Genomic DNA, 23,862 nt, shown 5'->3' with positions numbered 1-23,862 from the left:
ACTAAAGAGCAAATGAAGCTTAACTTACATTTCAGAAACACGCCGTATTGAAGCACTGAGGGCGAGCGCGCTGCGCCCATACCTCCGGTTCAGTTTCCCGAGCCCACGAAGTGCGGCGAAAACATTTTCGGTGTAACTGCCAGATGGTTCATCTCGTCTGCGACAATCTTTGCGGCATCCATCTTCATTGAATTTTGATATCAGAGAGAGCTGGCCAGAGCACAGCATAATAAGTAGCCATGTGGTTGACTTGGAGGGCGGGGGCAAAAGCGCCGGGTTATTCAGTATGGAAGTACACACAGACAATGACACGCCACGCCCCTACTGCATGCTAGAATCTTCGAAAACAAGCCGATTTCAACCTCAAAATGTTAGCTTTTAAATATACCAATACTGCTATCTCAAACATGGAGAGGCTTCTTCGTGATTTCAATTAACAGATTCTCCAAAAAATTGAAAATCACCAATTTTGAAAAAAAACTCTTCTTTCTCATTTTGCTCGAAAGTTGTGCTGCCGACTTGTGTCCCTGGTTTCTGTGACGGGTCACATATGCACACTCAAATCCTCTCGATATAGTGTAATGTAGATATTATGTAGGCTAAATAAGATATTCATTGTACAGCCAGCTTAATGAATTAGCAGAACTTTGTGAGATCACGATGAATTAAGGTGAGTGACAGCTTAGTGGTTAAGGGAGCGTTTTAACATAAGCATAAGGTTCGAGAGGCTGTGCTGGATCATAAATAAGTCACCCTTCAGCCGTGACTTTTTCGAGATACAGCACTAGCCTCGAGTACCTTATTGATTTTATAAAACGGTTACCACAAAATACAAATATCAAAGCCAAAAAATTTGAGTCAATGCAACTTGCAGGATGTAGAATCACTAAAAGCCTTCCTTCAGCTGGAAAAAATAGTCCCTGACCATGAACAGCAACATACGTTACATTATTTCTCCTTTAGATGGCACAAAGACTGTCTGTATAAGTGAGTCAGTCAGTAGAGAAGACTTTAATATTGAAATGACTCAAATTTTTGAACATGGAGAAGCAAGACGCAACTGACAAATGTCAGGACACGGGAAAACCCCTTAACTGTTAAAAGGACAAGATATTGCTGCAGACATTCACAAAGATTTTTTATCATGAATATAGGACTGACCTGAAGGAAAATACTATATCTACTGTAAATGCAGGTACGCATATCCGATCTCTCACAATACTCTACTCTTTAAGCTTCAATTAACAATATCATCAAACATTTGTTTAAGTTGCTAAGAGTGGTTGCTACTGGTGTTGTATAGTGATGCATAGAACCGTTGGGTTAAGAGGTCATAGCAGTGTTTTATCCTTTTATCGTGAATAAAACACAACTATTGACCAATCAGAATCAAGGACTGGAACTAACTGTTTAGTAGGCATGCTTAGGCGATAATCCATTCAGAATTTGAATAAAACATATCTTTTGCTGCATTGGGTAAGGCAATGGCTTGCCTGTTCACTTTATAGTGGTTTGTGAACGTAACCACTTTAAAGGGGAACTTGGCAACTATTTCAACTTAATAAACCCGTTTAGAAATCATTTGGATGGTTAAATAACCTGTTCTGACTTTCCCTGCTCCCCCCAACGCTCCCAGGTGGAAAACCAACCTTGCAACGTGGGGACTGACGTCCCGGTAAGTTGGAAATAGGAAGTCTCATGAGAAGCGAGAACGAATGAGAAACACAAACTGCTTTACGGCATTTCGACATAAAGACACACGCTACCCTCAATGTGTATGATGCATTGTCCACCTCGGTACACATAGCTCCACACGATAAAGTTGGCCGACTCCGATAATGGAAGGGGGGAGGAGGGTGCCGTTTTTTTACAAAAGTGTTGTGAAATATACGCCCCACAGCTGTAGGGGCAGCTCGTTGAGAAAACATGCGACAACAAAAGTGAAAATCAGCAAAGAAATTACTAGAGTTGCCAAGTTCCCCTTTAATAATTGAGCGTTTATCCTGGTATGTGTAGGTTGTTGATAGATGACACTTAACTATTTCATGACATTCCATTTAAATGTGTTTTAAGGAGGAATCGCATCTAGCCTTACCTTAGAGTTGGTTAGCCATCCATCTATGCAACCTGCCTTCTCACGCAATGCGCTATTCACTCGTTAACAGCACTCGAATAAACTGGGTTTAACAAGTTTAGAACTCAAACTAATAATCAAAAGTTTACATCTCATAACATACTTTTTCATAGTTGATCAATTAAAAATTAAATGAACACCTATTAAACCCAAGTTAATATTAGATGAGCGTATTGTATAACATCGTTCCTCTCCTGTCTAGTGACAATGCAGGAAAGAGGTCACGATCACCGATTGCGCTGCTGTTTGAACCACTGCCCTAAGCATGACGTCAGCCGTCGTACATACTGTGATTGTTACCATTAATAGATGTACTTAAACTACTTTCAAAATAAAATGCCCGAAAACAAATAATAATAATTAAAACAAATGACAACAAAAAAAGATTTATAATCTGTTGTTACAACAAATCCCTGCTACATATACGTGTGTGCATAAACCACAAATAAAAAAATCGAATACAACAACGCGTATTGTCTGAATTTCCCTTTATACATGGTACTGTAAAAGCTGTTTTAGTTTTGTTTTCATTCTGTTCCCTGTTCTGATTTGCCTGAGTTCTGTTAGCTTGTTTGTTTCCATAGTTTCTGATTAGTTATTGTTGTGAGAAGGACGAGGTCGATGGACGTGAGAGAACGGTGTGAGGCCGGTGGCGTGATTAATGATGAACGACACCTGTGAGACGCACCGGTATCGTACCTCTCACAGAGGAGTGGAGGCATAAAAGGAGGAGCGATGACTGTGAAGGGCGAGACCGGTGCGTCTTACAGGTGTCGTTCATCATTAATCACGCCACTGCCCTCGCACCGTTCTCTCACATCCCTCTACCTCGTCCTGCTCGCCACAATTATGTAATTTCATCTGTTCAATGTTCAGTCTTGTTTATGTTCGTATTATGTGTGGTTGTGTATACTATACTCTAGATATTTTCTTGCGAGTTTGGTTTTTAATCTATTATGAAAGACTTTTGAGTTTATACTCCTTGTGTGCTCATTACAGCCACCAGAAATTATACAGAGCACTGAACCTAGTCACTGAACCCTTCGTTGAATTTGTGGAGTGATTGCTTGTGAACAACGGAGCCCCGCCAGCCGCCTCCCACACCCCGCATGGAGCCTATGGAAGAGCCCACCGCAGACAAGGAGCTGCCTACGGCAGAGCTGACGCAAGGGCATACCATCAACCCCAGAGCCCAAGCCCAACGAAAAGTCTTACCATGTGCGTGAGCCGGCAACATCATCCGTCCCAGTGCTCGTGGAGTTCGAGGGAATTGAATGGAGCCCAGTCACTGAGGGTGAGCTGTATATGGCCTCTGGGAGATGTTAAGAGGATTTGGTAGAGGATAATCTCGGTGGTCTCCTGTCTCGCTGCTGTTCCCACCCAGCTCCTAGTGCCCTGCGTCTCTGCTGGTTCCTTCTAGCTATAAGACTTATGCCTTCCTCTCCCAGCTAGCCTCCATCTCCCACCTCCTCTACCAAAGACAGCCAGTCCTGCGTCCTCGCCTCCACAGGCTCCCTTCAGTTCCTCGGCTCCCCCTCTGTTGAATCCACTGTGCTGTGTGGATCTGCCTCGGGTCTTCGGATCTCCAGCTCCGACTTGGCAAGGGGATCACCTGACTCCACTTCCAGCCTCTGAGCCCATCACTCCATCTCAGCTTGTCGATCAGTCGGCTCCACCTTGGCTCCTCCCTCCCTTGGCTTCACATGGGCCTCCAACCTTACAGCTCCACTGGACTCCCTTGTCTCTCCAGCTCCATCTAGGTCAGTCGTCCCACTGCCTGCACCATGGACTTCTGGACCTCCACCTCTTCTGCTCTGTTGGGCTCAGTCTTCTTTCTGGCCCTACCTTGGTCCTCAGTCCCACTGGCTCCGCCTCAGTCCTCTGGCACCCTGGCTCAACCTTGGATGCCCGTCGTTCTTGGTTCCATTGGCTCTTCGGCTCCTCCTGTATCTCCACCTGCACCGGCTCCATCTAAACCTGTCATCCCCTTGGGTCTGCCTGCCAACTTTCCAGCATGGCTCCTCCCACGACTTGTCTCCTCCTCAGCTCCCTCCACCGTTATCATTTCCCTGGTTTCCCCTTCTGTCATGTCCTGAAATGTTACATGGTCACTGTGTTGTCAGTTTTATTTTGTCATAATGAGTGATCGACTGTATATTATCCATTACACATGTCTGTGTAGTTCAATTTAGTACAAACAATGCCAAAGGTTTGGTTCCCAGGGAACACAACGATAAATGTACTCATGTGTATCCTCAATGTGCTATGCATAAAACCATCTGTGAAATTTTTAAATGCATGTGTATAATAAACTAATGATCAGAAACACAAGGTAATTGGTTTTAGTAAGCAATTATTTAAAGGGTTTGGTTCACCCAAAAATGAAAAATCTGTCATTAATTACTCACCCGTATGTCGTTCCAAACCCAAAACCATTCTTTCATCAAATTTTGATTAAACCAATCAATTCGGATTAGTTTTACAAACTCTTTATGAACATTTTAAAGCGTCAAAGTAGTAGTTGTGTAACTGTCAATGGAAGGGCAGAAAGCTGTCAGATTTCATAAAAAACATATTCATTTGTGTTCAGAAGATGAACAAAAGTCTTACGGGTTTGGAATGACAAGAGGGTAAGTAATTCATGACAGAATTTAAATGTTTGAGTGAACTATGCCTTTTATTATGCATTATTCTAAGACATGTGGACTTTTGTATCTTAACAGGGAGAGCCAATCACTGGTCGGCCCTCATTGGAGCTTCCCATTCGAAGAACTATATATTGTGGGAGTATGGAGGTTATGCCAGTGATGGGGTCAAACAGGTCGCTGAACTGGGCTCACCGGTCAAGATGGAGGAGGAGATCCGTCAAAAGGTAAGGGTGCAGAGTTATTACGTACCCAAACTGTTAATTTATTCAGCCACCAAATGCTTATCCAGAGTCAGTCATGACTTAAAAAAAATAATAATAATTTATAGTCCTTGTAGGTGTATATGTTTTTTTTTTCCTGTTTACGGATTTGCCAACTGTTACTCTGTTAATGAAATGGCAAGATCTTCTGTGTTTTAGGATTGTGCAGTATATCTTAAAAGGATAATGGGGTCTTAATGCTCACCAGTGGTTATAGTGTGTTCTAAATTCTGCCTTGGTAGCTTTTTAGATCTAGAATCAATGGCTTTACACAACTTCAAAATGGCCCATGTATTTTTTAGACAATCTCAACATGCAAACCCACAGCTGCAAACACATAATGGTTTAATCATAAATCAGCTGGGTGAGGATTATCCTGCTTGTCCTTGAAGAACGTTGATAAGAATAATAGTAAGAAATATAGCTGCAAGCAGCCATTACCGGGGCCAAGCGCAAGAAGCGGCAACAGATGCCATCATGGGTGGGAGTGGCAGACCAACTGCAGTAAGGAGCAATTAAAGACATTTTAAGAGAATTTGGCAAAATGGCTGAAAAATCATATAGATAGTAACTTTTAAGATGTTTTAATGGTTTATCACTTTCGACAAATAGGTGGCGCAGTTATGAAATCGATGTGATGTGGTCAGAGTGAGGTGACAATGACACATACAAAGGTTGGTGTCAAAATGTGAAGGCATTGCAGAGATAAAGACTTAATAGTCATTTTGGCAGCATGCCTCAACTTTGCTGCTGCGGTATGCGAAAACGGTTTCGTCTATCGTCACGAAATCCATAACTTTTAGTCGGCATGGTCTGAAGATGATATGATTCGATTTTGGTGAAAATCGGAAGAATGGTCTAGGAGAAGTTCGAAAAAGAAGGTTTTGAAAGTAAATAAAGATGGCGGACAGGAAGTTCGTCCAAATACTTCAAACTTGGTATCTATGTTGTCGGCATGACCCAAGGAATCTACTAAGACCACTGTCATTACAATAGGCATATTTTTTCAAAACTTATTAGCATTTTTGGAATAATTTTAACTTTTGACCAACAGGTGGCGCTGTCTCGAAATTTTTTGAGTACTTTCAGGGGATGGTGCTGGTGGCAAATTCTGAGTTTCATAATGTTACAGTAATGCATTTGTTAAGTATAGCATTTTACATCACAAAACTGTATTGAAGTCAATGGGAATTTCATGTTTTGTTCTATTATAGCGCCACCAAGAGGCAAAATCTCGCAATTTTTTTCATGTGTCCTCGGAATGAGCCCTTACGTGTGTGTGCAAAATTTGGTGAAAATATCTCAATTCGCTTTGGAGTTATAGACATTTATATGAAAAAATGTGTCAAAAATGACTGACACGTAACTTTGATTTAATTTTACTACCCCTTACTATCAATTTTTTGGCATTTGGGCTTTGGGCTAATAATAATAAGAACCGGAACAGATACAATTGGTGCCTCCGCACCTTTGGTGCTTGGCGCCTAATAATAATAAGAACCGGAACAGATACAATAGGTGCCTCCGCACGTTCGGTGCTTGGCCCCTAATAATAAGAACCGGAACAGATACAATAGGTGCCTCAGCACCTTTGGTGCTTGGCCTCTAATTAAAAGCTGTGTCTATGAAAATACAAGGACAAAATAGAGCTGAAATGGATCAGGTTGATCATTACATTAGTTCTCCAATGGAGCATCATAATTACCTGCTGTTGAGGTTGTTTTGTGAGGAGCTTTGAGAAAAGACCTTTGCAATGACAAGCTTGCTGCCTATTCTTTAAGTTCAGTAGAGCGTGCAGATGCTCTGGGAGATCTGTGAAAGGCTCAGATGTTTGGTTCCCGGTACGCACAATGCATTTCCATTTTGCAAGATCAGCTGAGAATTGACATGGAAAAGATAGAAGATAAGAGGATGAGGGAGATGATTAAACTTAGTTATGTTTCAATAATCATGTCTCTTACACTCCCATTTGTCATCTTTCTTACAGTAGTGCAGGTACAATTGTATAATATAACAGTTTAATAGTGATTTTGTATGTAATAAATTAGTGAAGCTTATCATTTATTCTACACTGTTAGCAAGTGACAGTTACAACATCACCAGAGTGATTATTGTCTTATTTAAAATTGGATTGATCTGGCTTTGTTGCATTTAATTATAAAATAATTATAATATATGTTATTATTATTATTATTATTATTATTATTATTATTATTATTATTATTATTATTATTATTATTATTATTATTATTATTATTATTATTATGGTCACACTTTAAATTAGGGGCCAATTTTCACTATTAACTAACTATTAATTATGACTTTTGCCTCAAACTCCTATTTACTTATTTTTAATAGTCCTACCCAATAACTAAACTTAACAACTACCAAACTAACTAAGGGATGTAGAATATGGCCATGCAAAATAAGGCATTAACATGTGCTTTATAAGTACTAATAAACAACCAATATCCTAGTAATATGCATGCTAATAAGAAAATAGTTAATAGTGTGAATTGGGTCCTAAAATAAAGTGTTACCGTTTGTTGTTTTTACACTAAATGAGTTTCACCAAAGCAAATTACTACTTGTCAAAATTATGGTCAACCCCCTGAGTCTTTCCCCATCCCATTTTTGATTTTGGCTCTCTGAGGATTGAAAGGCATCATTCTTTGTTCTAAAAGCTTTATACTAACACATTCAACTGGACTGAAATAAGTACAATTGTGTTGTCCCTTTGGACCAATGAATTTCAGGCATCCAATTGGCATTGGCTGATATGGTTGGAAATGTCACTTTGATAATTAAGTCTTCAAGTCAGTGCACCAAAGATACTTCAGCTCATCTGAGCAAGTGATAGAAACCCTGAAGGAGGTACTGTATCACTTTGTGGCAGCTCTCCGGTAGATCTGTTATGTGAGCCAAATCGCTGTGTGTTGCATTGGCTCTTGAGTATGTTGTAAGCAGGACTATTTACAGTTGGTTGGACTGATAATTATTCTCCTTGGGTTTTTACGGTCCAGATAACACACAAATCCTACTGGAGGCTAGAGAGCGGGAGAGATCCATGTTGTGATATGGGTTTTGGCTAAAACATGTTTGGCCAGTGACTGAAAAGTAAGTTCTCTCTGACATTTAAATTTTTACACAGGTCAAATCAAAGACAATCACAGTTTATAGTAACAGTGGGGTCCACATCCGAGGCACTATTAAAAATATTGGTTTCATATACATTATAATACTTATATAACGCCTTTTGAAAGTTGCATCAATACAAACAACCAATTTGAGATGTAATTTGGTTTATAAATTAATTTGGGTTATAATTATTTATGAAAATATATAAAGTATTTATAACATACATTATGAATACCTATATAATGCATTATACATAAAGGCTTTAAGTAAAATGTTACCAGAAATTATTCTTTAATTCAACATGTTAATCAAATTGTTATGCTTACATTTTGGTGCCAATTAGGTGAAATACTATTTATTTACATAATCTAATTAAGCATTTGATAAAATGTACTACAGTTTAACCCACTGGTGTCTAAGGTGCTTTCTGTGCCCTGGATCTGTTCTGACATCCCATATGAAAAAAACCTGCATGGTTCATATATAGCAACCATATATCTTCCTTACTTAAATTGGCCAGAATTACCTTATGTGTTTCATGTAAGACCAATACATGTCCTATACAAAATCAGACTGATTATGGCCCCTTTCATACTAAATAGCACACATACAACTTATAGGGGATTTTTGCGTCATATATGAATACTGTAAAAAGTCTTATATGAGTTGTACATGACAAAAGTATGCAATGGTGTATGGTATTAGTAGAAAACACCCGATATTCATATACAAATCATTTAAAGTTCTTATATTGAATCATATGCTAGTCAAATTAAAGTCATATAGGATTTATACACATTTTGTGTCATTTTTTTATACGTGTTAAATAAAGTGTATCATACAGATTTAGATGACCAACATCACTTATATGAAGTTTGCAAATTTGGAAATTGTACAGTGCAGAAGCTGGTTGGAGGATGTAGTGTCAAAATATCTCTGACCTTTACTAGGACTGGTCATTTTCCTTCATGATTTGGACAGTAAATTTGAAATCTCAACACTTCCAAAAGTGTTTCCTCTCGCAACACTGACAGTGTTACAATATGAACACTAAGAGTAAAATATGACCACCAATGCAGAGAACAACAACACTGTTACAGAGCTGGGTGCAGCTTTGTAGCAAACACTGGCAGAGTTACAATTCTACACTGTTCGGGTTTTGACCTAACACTTTAAAAGAAGATGAAAATCATTCATCATGGAATTCTTCTCAGCCTTAGGAGTCGAGTATTACACCATCCTGGTGTTGATAGAACACCTTTTTACAAAGAAAAACAACACTAAAGGAGTTACCAGTTTTTCTTATTAGGGTTCTGCATTACCTACTTTAAAGAACTGTAAAATAAATTGACAAATCATTTAATCTGAAAACAATAAATTCACTTTGAAATAAACATCACTCTATATTACTCTTTCAAAACTTTATTTCAAAACAATCCAGAAAGTTAAATCGTAACCTTAGTCTGGGATTATAGCGGAATTCTGTTCATTGTAAAGTAAAAAAATAAAGGCAAAATGCAAACAGTGGTTTTAACAAACTATTTATTTTATTAACGAACAAGCCCCTTTACATCATCTACCTGTCAAATCATGAAAATAATTGGTTTGAAAACTAATTTTAAGTAAAAAATAAAAATTACTTTTGTAAAGTAAGGGGCATTTGACTGGACAAATTCAAAATGAGTGGTAAGAAACACAGAAAATCTAGTTATACTAAATAGCAACAAAGCTTTAATTATTTTTTATGTTTGTGGCCATGATTCTCTCATGTTATCTGTTAAATCTTAACATCACCAGGTTCTAGTCTGTACAGTCTTTAAACACCAAGCCTGGTTAGCCTTAGCCACTCGGTGCATCATAGAAATGCTCCTAGCAAACACAAATAGCTAAATCAATACATTTAAACATGAAAGCATAACCACCAAACATCGATCAAAAGTTATTCTGATAAGTACATTTTGCATAAATATTTAATCTCAAAGAATTAGTTACCCATTATAAGAAAATTGGTCCTCCAAAAAAGGAAATAAAGTGAAAATTTCACGTTCATTGTTGGTTCTGCATTCTGTGGAGTTGTTCTTCTGTTCCCTTTCGAAGGGAACTCAACAATATGTCATCGACGTTACGGGGGAACGCCTCAGGCGTGACAGTTGAGGGTTGAATCATCTCAGCCCTCCTGCCCAGTGTGCGCTGAGTTGGTGGATGTTATGGGGCGTGCCACCAACAGATTGCAGCTACAGTGGAGGCGCTTCCGGGAGGAACCTGCTCGTGGTATTTTGGACGATCGGTTCCTCCCTTCCCATAAGCCACCAGCACGGACGAGCCTTCCATTCCTTCCTGATCTCCACTCTGAGATCGAGAAGGCATGGAAGAACCCGTTCTCTGCGCGTCTTCATCTGCATCAGCGGAATAATTTCGCTGCTGTAGATGGGGCCGCGGAGCACGGGTATGTGTCGATGCCGCCAGTGGACGAGACGTTGGCCAACTATCTCGCCTCTGGTCGGTCTTCGTCACTAGGAGCTCCGTCCCTGCCATTCAAGCCGCTTAAGACTACATCACGCTTGAATGGCAGAGCGTACACAGCAGCAGGTCGGGCAGGAGCGGTTCTGCACACCCTCGCAATCCTTCAGGCCTAATAGGCCGACCTGCTGCGGGACCTCGATCAGGGGGGCCGGTCTGTCCCCTGAAGCGGTCGCAGAGCTGCGCCGCACCACGGATTTGTCTCTCCGGGCCACCAAACAGTCTGCTGCCTCCATCCGTCGTTAAAAACAGCCGGCCTTCCTGGTTATGAGCTCCCACATATTGTGGTTGCCAGGTAACAGGCCTCACCGGCCTTCCTGGTGATGGGCTTCTACATGTCAGGTTGCAGGCCTCTCCCGGCCTCCCTGAATGTGAGCTCCCACATACTGTGGTCGCCAGGTTGAGCTTTCACATGTCAGGCCTCATCATGCCTTCCTGAATGTGAGCTCCCACCCACTATGACTATCAGGTTACAGGCCTCATCTGGCCTTCCTGATCATGGGTAAATCCAGGCCATTTTTTATGGTAAGGGTCGTGTGCTGTACGCTTCAGTCCCTTCCTATGTGGCTAGACTCCGTTCTTTCACCTTGGGTCCCACTCTAGTTGCGACCTGTTGTCAGAGTATGCTACGACAGATGCCTTTCTCTAGCTAACTTCAACTTTTGATCCAGGCCTTCCTGGACTCAGAATGGCTAAGTTCATGCACTTTTGTTTCATGTACTTTCTAAAATCCATATTTATGGCCTTTCTGGAAGTAGCCCCACATGGTGTGGTTGTCAGGTTACAGGCCTCACCAGGCCTTCCTGAAAGAAAGCTCCCACAGGTTGTGGTTCCCAGGTTTCGGGCCTCACCGGCCTTCCTGAGTATGAGCTCCCACCTACTGTGGTCGCCAGGTTAAAGGCCTCACCCAGCCTTCCTGAATATGAGCTCCCACATACTGTGGTCACCAGGTTACAGGCCTCACCCGGCCTTCCTGGATATGAGCTCCCACATACTGTGGTCGCCAGGTTACAGGCCTCACCCGGCCTTCCTGGTTATGAGCTCCCACATTCAGTGTTCACCAGGCTTCAGGCCTCCTTGGCATTCCTGGTTATGAGTTGTCACATGTCAGGTTTCAGGCCTCACCAGGCCATCCTGAATGTGAACTCCCACTCACTGTGGTCGCAAGGGTGTGGTTGTGAGCTTTCACATTCCACATTCCTTCTGGCTAAGTACATGCACTTTTGTCTCATGTACTTTCTAATGTAGCCCCACGTGGTGTGGTTGTCAGGTTACAGGCCTTATCAGGCCTTCCTGGTTATGAGCTCCCATATTCTTGGTATCAGGTTACAGGTTTGTCCGGCCTTCCTGATATGAGCTCCCACATACTGTGGTCGCCAGGTTACAGGCCTCATAGGCCTTCCTGAGTATGAGTTTACACATGCTGTGGTCGTCAGGTTTCAGGCCTCACCGGCCTTCCTGATATGAGCTCTCATGTACTGGAGCTCCCCACATAGGGGGTAATCAGGTCTTGGCCTCAGCAGACCTTCCTGGTTTTGATCCCTCTCTTACTTCCTCAGTGTTCAGAACGAGCACTGGGTAGACCCATGGATTGAGTGGACGACTTCCGTCATTGCTTGAGGTTGAGTTACGCTCTCCAGGTGGTCCCGTCTCTGTGATCCGGAACTGAATGGTTTCTGCCAGCTTTGCAGGCCTTCAGTTTTGGATGCCTTTTCCAAGGCAGTTTCCAGAGGCTCTGTCTTGGACAGACAGGCAATGGCCAGACTGTGCGTCTTAGTATAGATCACCAGGCCAGCCTGGTGGCATGTCAGGAGGCATGCTCTCCTGATTAGTGACTGGCTGGGAGTCCTTGAGTCCCCTAGCCACACTCCCTAGAAGGGACCCCTTCTATTAGGAAGTTGTGGTCCTAAGCCTTTGAGCTGGCCCAGATATACTTCCCATGAACTATGTTCTGGCAGTTTTCTCGGTTCATTAGCTTGGGCTATGACCGGTGGGGAGTGCTGTCACTGACAGCCCAACGTGACCTAGGGTGAGTGGTTTTAGTGTCCTTTGTATTACTGGTTCTGACAGTTGTCACTGCCATTGGGCATGCACTCCCCTCAGTATGGCAGCGTGGGTATTTCGTTCCCCATAACGTCGATGACGTATTGTTGAGTTCCCTTCGAAAGGGAACGTCTCAGGTTACGACTGTAACCTATGTTCCCTGAGAACAGGAAACGAGATAATACGTCTCCCTGCCATACCTCGGGGCCTGCCTGCAACAGTCCCTTCCGACGATAGGATGTTGTCACGGTCTCAAGGCGCCCTTTTTATCCAGCCAGGTTGCGTGCTCATCATTCGAGCTGATGAAACACGGGCTGTCGCCGGTCAACATGATTGCTGTGAGTTGATACTTTATTTCAGACACCTGTCACGCCTGAGGCGTTCCCCCATAACGGCGATGACGTATTGTCTCGTTCCCTGTTCTCAGGGAAAATAGGTTACAGTCGTAACCTGAGACGTTTTTCAGTTATACTAGGTGTGCTGGTAAACAAGAGTAAAAGATAGTTTGACGATAAATACATACTTTTAATATTTGCACAACACAAATATTGTCATAAACTATATAAAACACGTATTGTAATGAGTTAAAACACTTACTATTTTTTTTACTGTTAAAAGCAAAATCCGTGTCGGCACTGCGTCACGACTCAAAGAAGATGCAGGCCTAGTCGTCTATGGACCTAGTCTGTGAGAAAGGTTTAGGCGCGCACATCACATACACATCGTTACAAAACAATATAATGCCATGAAATACATGTTGTAAATTAGGTTAAAAACACTTACTTTCTGTGTTTTTCCTGTTAACGTTACAAGCAAACCTCCTCGTCATGGTCAGCTCCGTATTGAGTCCAAGAAGATCGTCGCCTTTGAGAAAAGTTTCGGCTCGTTTAAGCGCGCAAAGCATTTAAATATCGCTATAAATCAATATATTATAAAATACATATTGTAAATTAGATAAAACACTTACTTTCGCCGTTTTCCTGTTAAAAAGCAAACCCATCCTGGTCTGATCTGCATCGCGCGTCAACGGAAATGCCCCCCTGAGAGCGGTTTAGCTGTGCACAGCACATACACATTGTTATAAAACAATAAGACGTTATAACATGCATATTTAAATGCGATAAAACACTTAATCCATGCATTTCCCTCATCGTATGCCTTGCATCGCGAATCAAAGAAAATGGCGTCTGTGAAAAAAGTCTCAGCTCGTTTCGTCGCACTCAGCGCGTAAAAGTCCCGGATGTAACTCATCACAGTGCTATTTAGATCAGAGGGTGCGGCAAATTAACAAAGTTGAGTCAAATATGTTTCTAGAACAGTGAATAAAATGTTGAAAATTGGCTGGAATCTATTTTTGTATATGTGACATGAACTCTGGTGGTGACATGCATAAGAATAACTTCGACATTAAGGAAAGTTTTATGTTTGTACTAGGTTAAGAATACTATCTTAGTACTGTGATAAAGTTTAGAGAAATTGTCACAAATGAAAATGAAATCTGGTGATGCAGAATTTAAAATAAAAAAAAACTATTGATATATAAAATATTCAACTGTATCTTGTAGAATACACTCTAATAAATAATTTTTGTAATTAAAATGTGTGCTTGTGTTGTGTGGTTTTAAATATTGTGTTTCATCTAATGTTGATTAACAGTATATTACCATGATTGACTAGGCATAGGACTCCACTTAAGAGTATTTTATTAATAAAATATGGCTTTTGTACATAGGACATATATTATTAAATATGAGTTATCAGTATATGAGTATATGAGTTATCAGTATATGAGATATATTATTAAAAATACATTAATATTATGCAATTTATATATGTGGATTTTGCAGCATATATGTCCCTTACAACAGCGGTCCCCAACCTTTTTTGCGCCACGGACCGGTTTAATATCAGACCATATTTTCACGGACCGGCCTTTAAGTTTATGGTGGATAAATACAACAAAATAAAATGACACGACCGGCATAAAAACTGGGGTATATTTTAAATATATATAATAAACGTGAATTCAATGTGTAGGCCTACTTGCAACTTTATTAGCAGCGTCTTTGTAACATCGCGCCAACAACACAACATGAGTAACATCCTCTCTGCCCCCTAACGCTCTCTGGTCGCTATGGTAACGTTTATACATGCCTTCAAAATAAGATACACCACAAAAACAAATATAAAGGGCATGAAAAATACAACTCACTATAACGCTGAATCAGTGGGAGCCCTGAGCCTGTTTCTCTCTAACGAGACGGTCCCATCTAGGGCTAATGGGAGACAAGGACACCCGAAGTGTGTTGCTTATGTCCAGTCTACTCCGTAGTTTGGTTTTGGTTGCTGTCACTGCCGAAAACCCCGCTTCACACAGATAGGATGTCAGGTAATGGGAACAGGGTTTTCAGTGCTGTTGTGGCGATCTCAGGGTATTCTGCCATGACTTTTATCCAGAACACCGGCAGAGTTGTTGTCTCGAACATACTTTTAAGGCCGCCGTCACTTGCGATCTCCAGCAGTTGATCTTCTTCTTGCACAGACATGCTGGATTCACCTGGTTTGTTGACAAATGGGTCGCGAATCCATTCCTTGGCAGTTCGTGGGTCTTTTGTGGTTGGGAAGTAGCGCTCAAACTCTTTTAAAAGCGAAGACAGGTGATCGTGCACCAGCTGGGAGAATGAAGGCTCGGGCTCAGTCTATTTCAAAATCCCCGCCAATGTTGGAAACATGTCAAATATACCTCTGTTCACGCGCCGTCCCCATAAATCAAGTTTGGCTTTAAATGCAGCTACTTTATCTGCCAACTTGAAGACTGTTGTCATTTTCCCCTGCAGTGACAGATTGAGTTCATTGAGCAGGTTGAATATGTCGCATAAGTAAGCGAGTTTTACGACCCATTCCTCGTCACTGAAATGTGCTGCCAGCGGTGACTTTTTTTCTGAGAGAAATTTCTGCAGCGGCTCTCGTAATTCAAACACTCTGGCCAGCGATCTCCCTCGGGATAACCATCTTATTTCTGTATATAAGAGAAGGCGTCTGTGCTCCGTGTCCATCTCCTCACAAAGCTGCTCGAACAGACGCAAGTTAAGGGCGTGTGCTTTGATGTGGTTAATAACTTTAACAGCATCATTCAATACACCGTTAAGTTCCGGTGGCATTTTTCGGCTAGCCAGCATTTCCCTGTGAATGACACAATGCGTAGACTCACATTCAGGTGCAACCTCTTTAATCCGAGCAGTTAAACCAGACAGCCGTCCAGTCATGGCAGCAGCTCCGTCTGTGCATATGCCAACACAAAAAGACCATTTCAGTTTTCCTGATATATAGTCATCCAGCGACTTGAATAGTTCTGCGGCTTTGGTTTTGGTTGGCAACGATAGTGCACATAACATATCCTCATGCACATCCTCCTGATAAAGATATCGCACATAAACAAGCAGTATTGCCTTGTTGTCAATATCTGTAGACTCGTCAACCTGGAGTGCATACCACGGTGATGTATTTATCCTCTCCAACAATTGTGTTTCAATGTCATCTGCTATTTCGTCAATGCGCCGAGTGACGGTGCTAGCCGAAAGAGGCACCTGTGCTATCTTTTTAACCGCAGCGTCTCCTAGAAGTTCACGGCAAATGTCTTTTGTGGCGGGGAGGATCAATTCTTCACCAATAGTGAATGGTTTCTTAGCCTTAGCAATACGGTTAGCAACCAAGTATGATGCTCTCAGTGCACTCGGATTTATTGATGTGGTGGCCCTCAGTAATTGCTTCTGGCCTTCTTGTTCAATTTTTTTTCTTTCAAAATACTCAAAAGGCTTGTCTTTTAATGCGGGATGCTTGGTCTCCAAGTGGCGAAGCAGTTTTGAAGGCTTCATTGCCTCATTAGAGAGCTGGTTGCCACATATTATGCAGAGCGGGCTTGGTGCGTGTAAATCACCTGTTGCGATAAATCCATATTTCAAGTAGGACTCCTGGTATTGTCTGTTAAATGCAGCTTTCTTTTTCTTGGAAGTCGTAGGCTCTTCTTCTGTCTCCTCAATGGGCCGTTTCCCCTTCGCAAAGAAACTTTCCAGAGACGTTTGTTTTTTACTCATTTTGCTAGCTTGTGGGTTTATTTTTTAGCGGTAACGTATCACGTGACCGAGACAAGCGTTGCTATCATAGGGCTGCTATGCGCCAAGAGTGAGTCATAGACAGATGTAACGGAGAGATTTTATTATTTTAAAATGTATTATTTTTCAAAATAACACATCGTTCAGACTCAGATAATAAATAAAACTGTAATGAAAGATAATGAAAAAAATAATGTAAGTTATTTATTCTTTCTGTGCGGCCCGGTATCAAATGACCCACGGACCGGTACCGGTCCGCGGCCCGGGGGTTGGGGACCGTTGCCTTACAATATTCTGTTGGAACATATAAGAATCACAGGTGTTTTTAGCAAACCTTTTCCATATGGCATGCCCTTACATTTGTGCTTATTTCTGTTACTTTTTTACTCTGTTGCTCTGTAAACATTTTCATGGCTAAAGTCTGATTACACTGTATTCAGCACAAACTCTGGGACAATAATATGTGAGCAAGCATGCATGCAAAAGTTTGTAGTTTGTAGAGAAAATGATTTTTATGTGTGGTTTGTGATTTTAATTTTTTTTAAAGGGGTCATATGATGGTTATAAAAATAACATTATTTTGTGTATTTGGTTTAATGCAATGTATTTACGAGGTTTTAGGTTTAAAAAAAGTCATTATTTTACACATACTGTACATTATTGTTGCTCCTCTCTGCTAAGCCTTTCTGAAACGCGTCGATTTTTACAAAGCTCATCGTTCTGAAAAGCGCAGTGTGCTCTGATTGGCCAGTGCATTGTGATTGGCCCAAAAACCTTAAGCGTGTGACGGAAATATCACGGCCCTTACCATATTTGGAACATCAGGTCTCAAAGCAATGATGACAGGTGATAATGTTGGAACTACCTTATAAATTTTGAGCCCGAATCTGAACCGGAAAATGCAGATGACCAAGCTGATCGGTCAACTTTGCAAGCGCGACTGGACCAGATCACATTAGATTGGCGTGAAATATGTGAAACATCACATATTTCATTGACGACATAATTACTGATTATAATGACTTTACTGTCTTATGCGTCGCGCTACGGGGGGAGAACACTTTTAAACATGAAACCATGTCTGCATTTGTGATCGTAGAAAAGACAAGCAAGCGCTACTCTATACTGCTCAAAACTCGCATTTGAATAGTTAGTAGCAAATTCTTCAAATATGAAAACATACTTGCAAACAGGCTGTGTCTTTGAGTCAGAGGCGCAAGGAATGTACTTTCAAAGATGGAATTGCCCCACTGTTTTCTAATTGTGTCCTCTTTTGGAAAGCCAAACAAAGTAGTTTGGCTTTCGCAAAGAAAAATACAGCGTCTGCATGACATGGCGGCACAGGCGGCAACAATCATACAGCAAGAATAAAAGTTACTCCTTTCTGTGCGTAAATATTTGGGCGGTGTTATGAAACTCTGCCCCCACATACTGACGTAGATTTGTGGGGGTGTGTTTGAACGAAGATTTTAGGTAGGCGTGGCTGAGCCTTTATAAGTTTTATAAAGAATATCTCTTTAGGTTTGACACTTTGAGCTTTGTAACTCTCCAGATCTTATACATGCACTAACAGCTACATAACACACTAAAGAAAAAAGGAAAGCAAGAAATCACATCACATGACCCCTTTAGGCCATATAAGGCCATAAAACGTCTCTGGTTACCCATGTAACCATGGTTCCCTGAGAAGGGAACGAGACGCTGCGTCGATGACGACATTTTGGGGAATCCCTTCAGCTTTCAGCGCTCCTTAAGTCACATGTGCAACTTAGTCCAATCTTGAATGGTGCAACATTATCCCGTGATGCGTGCCGGCGTAATATTCAATTCAATTCAATTCAATTCAATTCAAATTTATTTGTATAGCGCTTTTCACAATACACATTGTCTCAAAGCAGCTTTACAGAAATTGCATTTCGGAAATGTACATAGAAAAATACAGTTAGTTAATCAAGTATTAATTTATGGCATAACATATCGCCGGCTTTGAGTCGTCTCTTCACAGGCGTCGAGTCGTCTCTTCACAGGCGTTGGTGCATCTGAAGTCTCCGTGAGAGGCTGGATACAAACTGGAGCTGACGAACGCTATTTACCTCGGGACTAGCGTCCCGAGATAACAGCAGAAAGGCAGATGGGAAATAATTAGCATAGCTGATGTTCATAATGTTAATGCATTCGAACTGATTCAGCAGTAGTATCAAAGGTTAAGCATTAAGTGAATGCTTGGTTAAAGAGATGCGTCTTTAATCTAGTTTTAAACTGGGACAGCGAGTCTGAGTCTCGTACAATATCAGGAAGGCTATTCCAGAGTTTAGGAGCTAAATGCGAGAACGCCCTCCCTCCTTTAGTGGACTTAGATATCCTAGGAATGACCAGAAGCCTCGAATTTAGTGATCTTAAAGAGCGCGATGGATTGTATGGCGATAGAAGGTCTGTTAAATACACAGGAGCTAATCCATTTAGGGGTTTATAGGTCAGTAGGAATACTTTGTAATTGATACGTAACTTAATAGGTAACCAGTGTAGAGATGATAAAATAGGTGTTATATGATCATATTTCCTTGATCTAGTAAGAACTCTAGCAGCTGCATTTTGCACTAACTGTAGCTTGTTGATTGAGGATGCAGGACAGCCAGCTAATAAAGCATTACAGTAATCTAGTCTCGAGGTCATGAATGCATGAACTAACTTTTCTGCATCAGAAACAGATAGCATGTTGCGTAGCTTAGCAATGTTTCTAAGGTGGAAAAAGGCTGTTCTTGTAATATATGAAATATGATTTTCGAAGGTCAAGTTGCGGTCTAGTATAACACCCAGGTCTTTTACTGTAGTGGATAAAGTAACAGGACATCCTTCTAAATTAAAGTTGTATTGTAAGGGATTTTGTGGGTAGCTTTTTGGACCAATAAGTAATACCTCCGTTTTATCTGAATTTAATAGCAGGAAATTACACGTCATCCAGCATTTTATATCATTTAGACACTCTGTCAATTTAGATAAGTTAGTGTTTTCATCTGGTCGTGATGAGATATATAATTGAGTGTCATCAGCATAACAGTGGAAATTAATTCCATGTTTTCTTATAATATTACCAAGTGGCAGCATATATATTGAGAATAGCAGAGGGCCTAACACCGATCCTTGCGGCACTCCATAGTCTACTGACGTTATCTTTGATTTTTCCCCATTTAAACAGACAAAATGGTAACGGTCTGATAAGTACGATCTAAACCAGCTTAATGCCTGTCCCTGAACACCAGTGTAGTTTTGTAGTCGATCCAAGAGTATTTTATGATCGATAGTATCGAACGCAGCACTAAGATCGAGTAGAACTAGTATTAAGATACAGCCTTGGTCAGAAGCTAAAAGTAAATCATTTGTAATTTTAACTAGCGCAGTTTCTGTGCTATGATGCGGTCTGAATCCCGACTGGAATTTTTCATAGATATCATTTTCTTGTAAGAAAGAGCACAATTGAGCGGACACAATTTTTTCTAGTATTTTAGACATAAATGGAAGATTTGAGATGGGTCTGTAATTTGCTAAGTTATTTGGATCTAATTGCGGTTTCTTAATGAGAGGTTTTATTACTGCCAGCTTGAATATTTTTGGAACATGACCTAAAAATAAAGACGAGTTAATAATATTAAGAAGAGGCTCTTCGACTACAGGTAACACTTCTTTCAGTAGTTTAGTGGGTATTGGATCTAATAAACATGTTGTTGGTTTAGATGCAATGATAAGTTTATTTAGCTCTTCCTGTCCTATAGTTGTAAAACGGTGTAGTTGTTCTAGAGGGGCCATAATTGAGGCTGAATCATAAGACATCATAGAGGATTGTATATTTACAATTGTGTTTCGGATGCTTTCTATTTTCTCATTGAAGTAATTCATAAAATCATTACTACTATATTGTAATGGAATATTTTGCTCTGGTGATGTTTGTTTATTTGTTAGTCTAGCCATGGTGTTGAATAAAAACCTTGGATTATTTTGGTTATTTTCTATTAGTTTGCGGAGATGCTCAGCCCTGGCTGCTTTTAGAGCCTTTTTATAACGTGACATACTGTCTTTCCACGCGATTCTAAAGACCTCTAAATTAGTTTGTTTCCATTTACGCTCTAAGTTACGAGTTTCTCTCTTGATAGCATGCGTAGCACTGTTGTACCATGGTGCTTTAGTTTTCTCTCTAACCTTTTTTAATCTAATTGGTGCAACAATATCTAGTGTACTAGAGAACATGGTGCTCAAACTGCTAGTCATTTCCTCTAGTTCATCTGTTTGTTTGGGTGCACTGCGCAGCTGAGATAGATCAGGTAAGCTATTTGAGAATCTATCTATAGTGGTTGGAAGGATTGTTCTGCCTGGTCTATAACGTGGCGCAACATGACAAATTTCAGCAGTACGTATTATTCAAGTTACCATGTAATGATCAGTGAGATCATCACTTTGCGGTATAATATTTATATCAGTTGGATTGGTTCCATATGATATAATTAAATCTAGTGTATGATTTAGACGATGAGTGGGACCACTGACGTTTTGCGTGACCCCAAAGGAGTTTAATAAATCTGTAAACGCAGTCCCTAACGCATCATTTGTATTATCTACGTGTATGTTAAAGTCTCCAACAATTATTGCTTTATCGACATTGACCAATAGATCTGAGAGAAAGTATGCAAACTCTTTTAGGAAGTCAGCATAGGGCCCTGGAGGTCAATATAGGGTAGCCAAGGCTAGAGATAATATGGATTTGTTTCTTGCATCTAAGAGCGTAACATTTAGCACAAGTACTTCAAACGAATTAAACCTGTGACCTGTTTTCTGAGTAACATTAAGAATATCTCTATAGATTGTTGCAACACCGCCGCCACGACCGATCAGACGGGGCTCATGCTTATAACAGTATCCTGGTGGAGTAGACTCATTTAGACCGAAATAATCATTTGGTTTAAGCCAGGTTTCAGTAAGGCAAAGTACATCGAAACTATTATCTGTGACCATTTCATTTACAATAACCGCCTTAGGTGTGAGCGATCTAATGTTTAGAAGACCTAGCTTTAGAAATTGTTTTTGTTCACTGATATTTAGATTTTCTGGTTTAATTACAATAAGATTTTTGCTAGATCCTACACTAGATTTATTGTTTGGCCTCACTAAGCGAGGAATAGACACAGTTTCTATATAATGTTCTACACTACTTATATCAATTAAGTTGGGACAGCAAAGACTGTGATTTGGACTTTGACTTACTAGTCATATGGTGTGTAACGTCTTGGAGATGTTGTCCGACAGAACAGCCGCTCCGATTCTGCTGGGGTGCAGGCCATCAGCACGGTAGAGCCTAGGTCGCTCCCAGAACAGATTCCAATTATTTACAAAGAGCAGTTTCTGTTCATTACACCATGACATTAACCATTCATTTAGAGCAAATAATCTACTGAACCTTTCTTGTCCTAGTCGGTACGTGGGAAGCGGTCCAGACACGATGATCGTTGCTTCAGGCGATGTGCTGCGAACCGTCTCGATCAGGCTTCTGTAGTCCTTCTTCAGAACCTCCGTCTGCCGCAGCCTGATGTCGTTCGTCCCCGCGTGTAGGACCACAGCTCCGACGCGCTCGTCACCGTTCAGGATCTCGGGAATCTGTGCAGCGACATCAAGAACACGAGCACCAGGAAAGCAGTGAGTGCGCACCTTACGCTTACCTGAGGTAGCACGGACATGACGGACCATGGAAGTGCCGATGATCACGGCGGTGTCACGTTCCGGCTCGCGAAGAGGGGAGAAGCGGTTCCGGGTGGAGATCTCGAAGACCGGGAGGGGCGGGGAAGTCCTTGGTCTGGTCCTGGCTCGTGTCTTCCGCTGTGGGATCACCCAGGGTCCATGGTGTTGCCTCGGTGCCGGAGTGAATGAAGGCAGAGATGATCGCGTCCTTCTGGGCAGAGAAACGCACGGAGTAGACGAAGTCGGAGTCAAAAAGTTACTAACCACTGACTTGTGAGCATCGGCGCGTGATGTTTCAAGCGTTGATCGCCGATCTCGCAGCTCGGCTTGCTTCACCAGCAGAACGCGGATCTGTTTCTCCACCGACTCCAGCTCCAATCGTACCGAAACCAGCTCGAATGTGTCCTCACCTGCACTCAGAGGTAACGTTAGACACACATCCGATATGTTCGCCATTATAACAGATGAACAGTAAATTAGTAGTGATACTACCAATATCACTACTAATTTAGGACTGAAATGATGGATATAACCCGTATCCTTTCAGTCAAACGGGTGTAAAATGAGAGGGTCGATAGGCGCGAGGCCACGCGTGAAATGCTAGCGGGCTAAAGGCTAGTAGCCGAGATTCGGAAAGTTGGATCTAAGTAGCGATATCAAAGCAATCCGATTGTTTTTTATAAGGAATAGTGTCGAGGATAAGTTCACATGATATAAAGATAGAAAGTGCTTGTTTATAAATGAGTGGTAAAGAAGAAAATCAGGGATTAATGAATCAATTCGACGGAGCTCCAAACACAAACACAGATCGTAATAAATCAAATCCCTATTTGAGTGTGTTGACTAATATACAGTGCAAAAAACTGCTATATACTGTAAACCTATTTTCTGCTTTTTCTGCGTGTCTGTGTGAATGAGCAGCGCCATTTCGCCTAGTACATACTCAAGTATGTGTGACTCTCATGGTTTTTAAAGTGTCTGCCGTCTGACTCACTATATATATATATATGAGGATGTGAACACATGAACATATCCAGAGCTGCTCTGAGAGAACTAAATGAGCATTTCATAATTTTATTTAAAAGAATCATCATCAAATACACTCTCATGGGAAACTCATAGGAGTTTAGTACAACCTGTCAAAATAAAAGTTCGGTTTAGCTTAAAGAAATATTACTATTGTACAATAGAATGTAGCCAACTTAAAGTTATAACAACAACAATGATAATAAAGTTTATTTAAACATTTAGATATAATATAGTTTTTTGTTTAATTTAGTAAA

General features: G+C 41.0%; 1 protein-coding gene and 1 long non-coding RNA gene across 2 annotated transcripts in view; one reads left to right on the top strand and one right to left on the bottom strand.

The window, feature by feature from the left end:
* spon1a (spondin 1a) overlaps positions 1-23,862 on the top strand; it is a 509,033-nt gene that overhangs the window by 181,645 nt on the left and 303,526 nt on the right. Inside the window, exon 6 of the mRNA XM_077248223.1 lies at positions 4,858-5,006. Within this exon, the coding sequence (XP_077104338.1) occupies positions 4,858-5,006 (149 nt within the window). The remainder of the gene's footprint in view (positions 1-4,857; positions 5,007-23,862) is intronic.
* On the bottom strand, positions 9,969-13,943 carry LOC143757429 (uncharacterized). Its single transcript, XR_013210524.1, has 3 exons — positions 13,711-13,943; positions 13,527-13,607; positions 9,969-10,049 (listed from the first exon to the last, which is right to left on the bottom strand). It is a non-coding gene; the product is annotated as an uncharacterized LOC143757429 (long non-coding RNA).

Source organism: Siphateles boraxobius, unplaced genomic scaffold, assembly GCF_051911475.1.
Source record: "Siphateles boraxobius isolate OS27281-9 unplaced genomic scaffold, OSU_SipBor_1 30, whole genome shotgun sequence".
NCBI lineage: Eukaryota > Metazoa > Chordata > Actinopteri > Cypriniformes > Leuciscidae > Siphateles > Siphateles boraxobius.
Note: the sequence above shows the minus strand (reverse complement) of the source record. Positions and strands in the feature narration are given on the sequence as shown.